This window comes from Arachis duranensis, chromosome 1 (assembly GCF_000817695.3).
Source record: "Arachis duranensis cultivar V14167 chromosome 1, aradu.V14167.gnm2.J7QH, whole genome shotgun sequence".
NCBI classification, from domain to species: domain Eukaryota; kingdom Viridiplantae; phylum Streptophyta; class Magnoliopsida; order Fabales; family Fabaceae; genus Arachis; species Arachis duranensis.
In genome coordinates, this window is record NC_029772.3 from 92559872 (window position 1) to 92571159 (window position 11288).

Sequence of the window (11288 nt, forward strand, 5' to 3'; positions counted from 1 at the left end):
GTATCGATTAATAGGCTGGTATGGTATGGAACTCTGGACTTTCATTCCTTGCTGTAGCCCAATTAGGTAATTGGGCCTGAATTTTGTTGGGCTCGTTAAATCCTCCGTTTCGTAGCTCATAATACCACTTTTTGAACTTTGAAAACAAAAACACCCCTCCCCTCTTCTTTCTGTATTTGAGATGGGTTTCCTGACCCTTAGCATTTAAAAAAAGGGAAAAAAATGTACAAACTGCGCATTCTGCATGATTGACCAAAAATAGAAAAGGAAAAAAAAATACTACAACGAGTTAACATCACAGACAAAAGTTAAATTTCACGTGTCAAAATTTAAACTACTGTTCGACAGTGACGACTTGACGCCAGAAATGGTGATGCAAAGCGCGACGGCGAGGCACGCGGAAAATGTAGCAGCAACGACCCAAGTCCCCCACTGCACTGAATCGGACATCTTTGCCCAGAACGACCAAGTCGTGCGTTGTCTCCCTCCGCCCCAAAATGTCTTCAAGCTTAACGTGGATGCGGCGATCTCACCTAGAGGCGACGGTGGAGCAGGTGCAGTGGTTAGAGACGAAGAAGGCCACATTCTCATGGCTGCCACTTGGAGACTCGAAGCCCCTGTTAGGGCTCTGATGTTGGGCTCGGAGCTGGCTTCACAAACTTCACAGTCAAAGATTGAAGATGCAGCATGGGTTCACTCAGAATCCAGGTAAGGAGGAAAGATCCACTTTTTCCCGAAATTATTATTGTTGTTGTTGTTACTTTGACTACCGTTGAGTTTGTTATTAATGTTTTTGTCAATGTTGTTATTAGTAATGATGATAGTTGTACATGGAGCAGTTTGGTATCTTGGATGAAGAATGTGTACTAACAACTCCACCTGATGCAGATACATTTGGCAAGGAAGAGGTCAATAAATTAGGCCAACTAGAGAGTCGAAGCTATGGACATGAGCAAAAGTAGTCAGGAAAATGCCATTCAAGATTTTTTTTTTCAGAAGGCCGACAAGAGAACAGATTCTATTATTAAGAGTAAATTTGTAAGAATCCATCTTGCTTTGAATTTTCTAATATTGTTACTGTTCTTTACTAATTTCAAATTCTGTTGTTTAATTGAATTAGGTTGGAACCTTAGCCGTTGAAATACTTTGATTTTGTGTGTGAGATGTTAGATGACCTTATGATAATTTGCTCCTTGAAATTTCTGTGTGGATTCCATGTTGTAGTGCACAGGTTTAAGTGGATCACTTATGATAATTTGGTCCTTGAAATTTTTTGTTTTAATTATTATTAGAAAAATGAAATGATACATTGTGGTATTTCAAAGACAAAACACTGAATGTGTAGAAAAATAGAGAGAGCAAAAGACAATGACAAATGAGTGAAAAAAATGTAATATTCTTCTTGTATTGCAAATGAGAATGGTAGCTATATATATACAATAGGAGCTGAAATTACAGCTCATAATTGAATGGTGGAACTTGGATAATTCTATGATTGACAACATCTTTCCTGTACAGCAAGGCAAAGATGTTTCTAAAATTATGATGGTACAGTTTCTGATAAGGATGGAATTGTGCTGCTGAGTTGTAGGTTGGTTTTGGGTGATTTTTTCTTTTTGTCTTGTACTGGCTATGTGGTGTGGTTTGTTAGTATTTTTTTGTTTTCTTCTTTCATTGAATTAAATTATGAATTCATTGTGTATTAAAGAAGTTTTCTTTGAGTGACATATTGGAATACTGTGACTGGTATAGCTGTTTGCTTGATATTATATTTGCAATAAAATTTAAAAAGATTGGTAGGACAAAGGAACTTCCAAAACCAGAAGAGGTAATTTAATAGGTGGAACGAAGAATAGTTGTTGCATCTCCATTTGAATATTTTTTGAACTTTGAACTAAACTTAACAGCATGTTATTTTTGCTTTGCATATTATGTCTTTGATGATTGGACTTAACACCCCTTTAGTTGAAATACCACTATCTTTTATTCATTTGTCCTATATAGGGAGCTACCTAAATATTACATTGTTGTAGACTTTTCCGTATTTTTGTAGTAAAATAAAATTGATTTTCTTCCCCTAATATTTGTCACCATATTCTTCTTCTACATAGGGTTACATGTAGGTATATATCATGATAAAGGTATTTTGTTTACTGCGGATTTATGAATTTACCTTGGCCTTTGTTTTCATTTATTTATTCATATCAATTTTATACCGATGGTGTTTGAATTTGTTTCGATCACTGTGCATATATGTAAGCATGTAGTGTTTTACCTGTGACTTATAGCTGTTGTGTTTATTTATCATAAATGGACATATGTTAATGTAGTCACATTTTTTGAGTTGTAAATGAAATAGAAGTCATTGACTGTTCTTCATTTTACTATTGTGATACCAACTGGGTGGAATGAGTGCCTTTTTGTCAATGGAGTGTTCTCCTTCCATATTGTTACTTCATAATAAAGATGGCAGCAAGCCCACAAGGGTTCCGAATCTGTTTCTATTTTATTTTCTAATTTTTGTTTGTTGTTTTTTTTTTAATATGTTTTAATCAAGTTCTCTTTGTGCTTCTCATAGATCGATAAGGAAAAGTGAGGCTCACAAAGTGGTACGTCCCAGACTCTCGAAAGAAAAGATCCAAGGTATATGGCCATGTGATTAAATACAAAGTTTCACATTTTAAATTCATTATTATCTATTATATATTTTATAGAAGAGCATCAGATTTTTTTTTTGTTAATTCAAATTATTTGATTTGAGCTATATCATCATTTGGGCAAAAGGTTTTAGGACGTTGCAATTGAGGTTGTTGCGATCAAAATTTGTTACTTAAAATTGATTTTATGAAATCCATTACAAGCTATTGCAAACCGCAATTACAATATGATACAATTGTAGTAGAGACTCCTTAAAATATGGAATTAGTAGAGTGTAGAAGAAAGCAACCTGCCCTATTCTATAATTGTGATCCTCTAATTTGTTTAAAGAAAAAGCTACATCTGTATTTTATACTGCTTTAAAACTACATCTTATTTTCCCACTTACTCAAATATTTGTATCATGGAAGTGGACAATCATGCATGGAGATTTGGAATATGACTGTAATTTAATGCAGAGGGTATGCTTTTAATTTCCTAGAATTGACAAAGCACATGGCTGTGGGAGCTAATGAGGTGTTGGCTAAACTATGGAAATTGACAGTGAAATGTTGTCATATATGCATATGGAGCCTGGCCTTCACCATTTTGAAAGGTACAACACATCATTCAATGGAGAATGGTGGTAATTATATGAAAAGTTACTTCTTTTAATTTACAGACTTCAATTTAGACAGAGATATTGATAAGGATATCTTGAATAATAATTGAAAGTCTTAATTTATCCTTTTAATTATCTCTCTTTTACAAGTAAAAATATTTAAAATTTTCTTTATTTAAAAATTAAGAGGATAAATTAAGATTTATAATTATTTTTTTATAGTCTAGAGGGAAATCACGCTAAACTCGAAACCCTAAATAAAAAAGATTTATGCTGCTTTCAAGCTAAATTGTTTATACTCAAACGTTTGTATCATAGAAGTGGGCAATCATGCATAGAGATTTGGAAGATGACTGTGATTTAATTCCTCGGGCCAATCATTTGTTGCCTCGGGAGTGTGAAAATATGTTATATGGTACTAGAAAATTATTAGTTTGTGTAATTGACTTTCAAGTTGTTCACTTGCCTAAATTTGAGACCCTTTTCTTTTATAAGGTTGTATTTCTATTAGAAGTTATGTATAGTATTTGTTGGTGTTAATAAGTTAGTGAATGTTCAAGTTAATAAAACACTTAATTAAAGTTCAATTTGATCAGATAAATGTTAATAACTAACATAACCTTGGATTTATTGATTGATGGATTTATATGCCATAATTAAATTGAACAATAAACATAACCTAATTTTTTTTTGAAATTTCATTTTGTTCATAAGGTGATCCTCATACTTTTTAATGCTATAATTGTTGTCGTATTTAGATGATAAGGCTGACAAAATAACCATTTTAGTTATTTTAAAAGTGAGCTAAAATTTATATTTAAGCATGTCATTTTTATGAGAGAAACTAAAATGTTGATTTAGGTTGCATTTGTAAAAAAGACACTGAAAGATCCAGATTTGAGGATGGCTCATAGGGTGCATAAGATGTCATTATTGGTGGGTGGAATGCTCTTCGTAGCTGACTATTTATACATTCATGCTGCATGGCATCTTGCAACCGCAATTGGTGTCAGTACCTCCAACATGCTCCTTGAGTAGGTGTTCCTTCTCTTTATTCGAATCTTAATATTTATTTGATCTATATTGTTAGGATAAATAAATAAATATGCACTGCAGCTATTCTGTTTGTGCTTAGTAGAATTATCTCACATGCTAGCTGATCTTTCTTTCAAGCATTTTCTATTTAAGACTTCAATTCAATTTCCATGTTGTTTTGCTAATAGTTAAAATAAAGATAACTATGTGCAATTAAAATATTTGACCTTTAGGATCACAGATAAAATATTTTATGGTTTTCTTAAATAAAATACTCAAAATTATCCAACATAACTATTTCTTATCCCTCGCTTTTCTTACCTCTAATTATGGAAGGAAATATAATAAAATGTAATTATAAATATTATTTCTCCATACAAGTAATTGTATCATTTCACCCTGTTTCCTTCAATTCATCCTGTTCTATTTCATTTCATTCCCCTACTTCCTACTGATTCAAACATAATTTATATATGCTTTTACATTTAAATATACAATTCCTTTTAAGAATCTACGGTCACCAGGACACCGTTCTCTCTATCTTTTGTATGTTCTACATAATTGGATTAAACTATAAACATTTTTGCATTTTGCAAGAACTGTGGTGATAGAAAAGTTTGGTTATTGCTTTGGCTTACCAATTAGTTAATTTATCTAACTTTTTTTAAACTTTAGTTAAAATATACTTTAAAGGTTACCATTTAAATTTTTTTTAAAAAGATATAAATTTTTTGGATTAAACATTAATATAACAAAAGAGATTCATAATTAATCTTTCTGTATATTAAGTAAATTAATTCTTTCAATAAATATATATTAATATTTTAGAAAATAAACTATACATAATACAATAAAGTTGATAGTACACAATTCTCACAGGTTATACCTGAAGGTTCTAATAATATATCTAAACGTCACTTAGTTAGTATTCGTTGTGTGTGTGATTACAATATAAACTATTTTTATTAAAATTTTAATTTTTTTTTAATTGTATATCAATTAACAAAGTATAACAATATTTATTGAAACATACAAATATAATGAATTTTACATTTAAGTAGAATCCGCTAATATGGACTAAAAAAATATCAAGATTATTCGGCCTCTAGAAAGTAAGGATAGACCAGTCTTATATACTATACAAAGTTTTTATACACAAGGACTTTTTCAAATTAAAAGTAACAACTATTACTATCAATGAATAATACCAACAAATTTTATAATGAAACATTTGGCCTGGGCGTAGCGCAGATTTTACACTAGTATTTTGAATGCACATGCTTAATTTGGTTTTACACATTAATATTAGGAAAATGTTCATAGAATAAAAACAAAAGGGTGTAGGAGAGAATAAAAAGCTTACTTCTAGTGCCAAATTCACACATAGCTCAAGAAGGTAGAGGCATAAATGGCAAAGAGCATCTATGGAATGTCAATGGATGGTGATGAACCACCACCACAATATGTAGTTAAAGGAGATAATAGTAATAATAATAGTATTGGGTTAAAAGATTCATTATCATCATCATCAGTTATGATTCCAATACCCATAATTGATGTGAGTCTGCTGTCATCATCAGAACCTGAGTCTGAGAAGCTTAGATCTGCTCTCACATCAGCTGGATGCTTTCAGGTGCGGATTTATTTAATTAAATCACAGATCTTGATCTTCTTTCATTAGGCTTATGTGCTATTCACTGATAAAAGTAACAAACAAGTGATACATAAATGTTTCTAATTTGACCACAGGCAATTGGTCATGGAATGTCAACATCATATCTTCACAAAATACGCCAAGTTTCAAAGCAATTTTTCCAACTTTCAGTTTAGGAAAAACAGAAATATTCACGACCTGCTAATAACTCAGAAGGGTATGGAAATGACAGAATAGTTTCAAAGAAGCAAGTCCTTGACTGGTTCTATCGCTTAATTCTTCGAGTTTTTCCAGAAAAGAATAGAAGGCGTTCTCTTTGGCCACAAAATCCTATTGATTTTAGGTATTTCCTTTGTACCCTTCATAGTCCATTAACATGTTACAGGAAAACAAAGTTAAGTTTGATTTTCTTGCTACTATGCAGTGAGATATTAGAAGAATTTTCCATTAAAGTGAAGTCAATGATGGATTATCTATTGAGATGCATGGGAAGGTCACTGAATCCGGAAGAGGGTAGCTTCTTGGATCAGTTTGGAGGACAATCATTATTTGCAGCAAGTTTCAGTTTTATCCACGTTGTTCAAGACCCAATTTGGTACTCAAGCCTCATAAAATAGATCAGTAATCACAGTTCTAATGCAAGACAATGGAGTGGAAGGCCTTCAAGTTCTCATAGATGAGAAATGGGTCAATGTCCCCACAATACCTAATGCTCTTGTTGTCAATCATGGTGATCAAATGCAGGTATAAGCTTAATCCTTGTTTGCCAAATTCATGTCACTAGGATGCTTAATAATAAATTGTTATGCAGATTATGAGTAATGGAAATATTCAAGAGTCCAAAGCACAGGGTTGTGACATACAAAGAAAAGATGAGGATGTCAGTGGCCATGTCCTATGAACCAGAAGCAGAGAATGAAATTGGACCTGTGGAAAGCTTAATAACTGACACACGTCCAAGGTTGTACAAGAATGTTAGAAACTATGGTGAAATCAACTACAGGTGTTATCAAGAGGGGAAGATACCACTTGAAATGTTCAAATATACATAACAATTCTCATCAGCATTAAGGCTACAATTCCTACTTGAATACCCTGTGACAATAGAAATCTGTTGGAACTTGGAACAAGCTAAATAATATTTCTATTTAGTAAGTCAAATTACTCAAAAAAAATGTATACGGTTATTCCCTTGTGATGCCACGACTCATTTTATACCCATAATTTTCCGTCAAAACAGCATACTATTAGTTTTCCCCTGCGTGCAAGTCATTCTTTGGTTTCTTTTAATTTATAATTTTGATGCAGGTTGTCAAATTTCTCTTGATTTATTTTACAATTAACCTTTTTAGGCTTATTTAATTATTAATTATTTTAACATGTTTTTCAACCTAGAGAGAGAAGCATTTATTTCCAATTTAAGAGGACAAGCAAACATAACTTGTACTATTAAAATTTGTTTCAGCCGTAATAATAGTAAAGTAATTACTAAGAGGTAATAGAATCATGAACTAAACAAGGTGAAATAATTAAAGGAAGGAATCAATGAATCATATACTATAATACTACTCTTAATGGAGACAATTATTTGATTTATACAAAATTTTCCCTTTATAAATATGTGAAAGGTACTAGTGTTACAGGAAGTTTAATAATGAAAACAAAACTGAGAGGGACTACTGAACCAACAGCAGCCTAAATTACAAATTTTTGAAAGAACATATGCTACTCAAGACATAATCAGCATTCAGATTCATTTCGAAGATGACAAGATTGAAACATGTACAAGTTGGAAGAGAGTCCCATCTTATTATTAATTTACTTATTATAAATTGAAAATCAATACTTAGTTTACGCCACTACACATTGAAGAACTTGTTCCTAATCACCTCAAGGGGGGCATTTTTAGAGACACATGTAAGTCAAGATGACAGTGAAACCCACATTGGCTCGTTGCCTCTTTCACCTTCCATTTAAGTCAAGATATAGCCACCACGTCTCTGCCAAATTTTTTGAGAGTACAAACTAATTATACATACACCCGCTCCATCAATAGCTTGATAATGACAAGTTTAATTTTTTTTTGGGACAAAATCTTTTAGGGGCATCAAGTGGTTAATCACATTCACATGTCAGGTAATGCAATCTGCACACGTTCATGCATTGAATAGCATTAATCAAGGTTATGAAGCAAAAAAAAAAGTCAAGAAAACTACATAGAATTATATGGGATCAAATGAACACAATATAGATGTAAAACAATCATTGGTAGATTAAGTTCAACTGAAATAGGCTATAGACAATAGACTAGGTTATGAAGGAACTGTGTATCACTGTATCAGCATTGTCCATGATCACACTTCACAGCAGTTTTCATGATCATTTCCTGTTTTCACATTATATCAAGTGAATATTTGCATTTTAAATTACTCAATTTCTACAGACATCCAACTTTTATCTAAAATATCTACATTTTTCATTTCAATGAATATCTCACTTCAGATTTAGAAGACGAGCTTTAGAACAACGGTTGAATTATCTCCGTGTGACCCCAAAGTCACAGGTTAAAACCGTAAAAATAATCACTGATGTGATTATTAGGTTAGGCTGCATACAACATATCTTTTGGATACGTTTTTTTTTTTCTGGACTTTGTGTTAACACGAGATGCTTGTCCACTGAACTGCGCTTTATCTCACTTAAGATTCAGAACTCTTAAGTCTACATTTAACGCAAATAACTGCATTGGCACCTAAATACATGATCATCCAGCTCCACTGGTATCAATGCAGCAAATTAGACATGGAATGAAAACTAAGAAATATAAAGGAGTTAAAATATATTGAGAATTACAACATTTTTTTTAATTTCAATGGGACAGAACAGTCAAACTCCGAGAATTATTGAATGTGAAATTTTAGAATTAACAGATTTATTTAAACCTACTATTAGAATAATTGGGGCCTACAATGCTTACCAATGAAATGAAAATCTTTAGCATAAATTCATTTGGTGTCTACAGTTTTTGAAAGAGGTGATGACGCATCATTGTCTTTAGATTTCTCTGGCAACATAGACCTCTTTGGCAAAGCAAGGATTTGTTGTTCATTTTTCAGATAGTTGCTTTCGGTAGATACTATGCAATCGGTTGAAAAGCTGCTTCTTCAATGATTCAAAGGCTAAATCGAATCTTTCTAGTTGTTCCATGGCATTTAAATTATACAAGAATAAACCATAGTACAGATCAAAACTATCTCTCACGGTATTTTTCACCAAACTCAACAAAGTTTCATAACCCTTTGTGTTGATTGGTGTTGTCTTTAACCCCAGTTTTTCTAAAAATCTTCCTGTTGTGTGTGTAACAAACTGGGATCCAGCTGCATGCCGATCATGTTCAGCACAAGACATTTCAACCATCCGGCATCCTTCACTAGCAAAAATGTCAAGAAACCGATAACATCGCAATATTCTTGATTTTTCGTTCCCAATTCTAACTTTGTCATAAACAAGAGAAAGGTTTTTCCAGCCATTCTTTCCACTCTCTGGCCCAAACATGGGATGTCTGCAGAGAACATCAAAATCATGAGGCAAGTGTTGAAGGAAGAGATTTCTAAGAAATTCTTTGACGAATAGTACATCAACAAACAATGTACTTCTCTTCAACCTTTGGAAAGGTAATGATTTAAGAACTTTAACCGTCGAAATGATGGAAATGCAGAGTAAAATCACTTCTGGATGCTGCTCACAAAGATCATCTACGTCGCTGAAATACGAAACCCCCAACTTTTGAGCCACATCAGAGTAGTCTGATCTAGAATACGCCAAAACCTCATGACCTTGGCTAACTATAGTTTTTGCAAGGAATTGACCAAAGTTTCCAAAACCAACGATTGAAATCTTGAGCTTTGTGTTCTCATCAGACTAGCTAGAATTGTTTGAAGCAAAACTACTTAGCAGAGCAACATCATTAAAACTGCATTATTAGCATCATGAGTCATTAGTCATTATTATGTAATAGCCATTTTCCATCACAACAACATCATCTTTCGAATTCAAAATGATTAAGTTACTTGCTCTCAATATCAACAAAATGAACACTCTCTAAAACATCAATCACAAATATTCACACAAATGTAGCAAAAATCCTTGAGATTTTTTCAAATTCCAAATATCAAATACCTGGAATGCAGCAATGCAAACTCATTAGGAGCTCGCCGAAGCAGTGCATGGCTGTTACTTCCATCCCGCTGGTGCAACCTTTCACCATTCTCTATCAATTGATTCCTGACCCCACGATGTAACCGCGCAATGAGCTGCTTTTTGAGATCCTCAAACGCCAAATCAAGCTTCTCCAGCATCTCCAAAGAATTCTTATTAAACATGAACAAACCATAATACAAATCAAAGCTATCCCTAGCAGTGTTCTCCACCAACCCCAACAAACTCTCGTACCCTTTCGTATTAATCGGCGTCGACTCCAGCATCAACCCTTTAAGAATCCTTCCAACGGTATGAGTAATGAACTGTGAACCGGCAGCGTAACGGTCATGATCCTCACAACTCATTTCCACCATCCTGCAACCTTCTCTGGCAAACGCATCGAGAAACTTCTCACAACGAGAAACACGGTGCTCCTCATCAAGAATTCGAACCCTCTCGAAAGACGAATGGGAGGCCAGTCCATCCGTCACTTGCGGACTCAGGTCCAAACATCGGATGAGTGCATAGAACATCGAAATTGGAGGGGAGGAGCTCAAGGAGGAGCTTCTTGGGGAATTCTTTTACGGAGAGGACGTCAACAAAGAGAGTACTGCGCTTGAGGGCACTGGAGAGGGAGCGTGAGAAGCACGCGCTCCATTGAGATTATGGAGGAGCAGAGGAGGATCACTTCAGGATGCTCCTCGCATAGGTCGTCAGGATTTTGGAAGAACAATACGCCAAGCTTTTTGGATGCGACGGAGTGGTCGGAGCGGGAGTGGACGAGGACAGTGTGGCCCTGGCGGACTAATGTGGTGGCAAGGAACTGGCCAAAATTGTCGAAGCTGACGATTGCAATCTTAAGGCGCTGGGAGACAATAAATTCCTTGGCAAGCTTTGACTCGTAGTCGAAGAGCTGAGCAGCGTTGATGGTGCGCACATAGAGGTGTCTGTAGGTGGAGGAAGAGGAATAGGAATTCAATTTAGATGGTAGTGAGAGTGTGGATGGGAGGAAAGACTGACGGTTGAGGATACGGCAGACAATGTAATTTAGGGAGTGATTAAACAGGATTGAAGGGTAGAAGGTAGCAAGAGAGAGCATGATTCTTTCCGCGGTGGTTCTGAGTGGTTAGCTGAACTCTG

The 11288-nt window shown here is 34.2% G+C and overlaps 1 protein-coding gene, 1 long non-coding RNA gene and 1 pseudogene across 3 annotated transcripts; 2 read left to right on the forward strand and 1 right to left on the reverse strand.

The window, feature by feature from the left end:
• The first annotated feature begins 333 nt into the window (after window positions 1–333).
• Window positions 334–3278, forward strand: LOC127741162 (uncharacterized). Of its 2 annotated transcripts, none has more exons than XR_008002128.1 (4): window positions 334–708; window positions 889–1038; window positions 2579–2643; window positions 3069–3278. It is a non-coding gene; the product is annotated as an uncharacterized LOC127741162 (long non-coding RNA). The 2 variants fall into 2 exon arrangements; XR_008002127.1 differs by having other exon boundaries at window positions 3140–3278.
• Window positions 3279–5575: 2297 nt separating this feature from the next.
• LOC107461439 (jasmonate-induced oxygenase 4) lies at window positions 5576–7207 on the forward strand. The gene is given in 7 exon segments (XM_016079931.3): window positions 5576–5927; window positions 6044–6291; window positions 6373–6491; window positions 6494–6556; window positions 6559–6692; window positions 6760–6774; window positions 6776–7207. Coding segments are annotated over 7 exon segments (1029 nt in total). The 5' UTR covers window positions 5576–5702; the 3' UTR covers window positions 7001–7207.
• A 1563-nt stretch (window positions 7208–8770) lies between these two features.
• LOC107461431 (arogenate dehydrogenase 1, chloroplastic-like) lies at window positions 8771–11288 on the reverse strand (annotated as a pseudogene).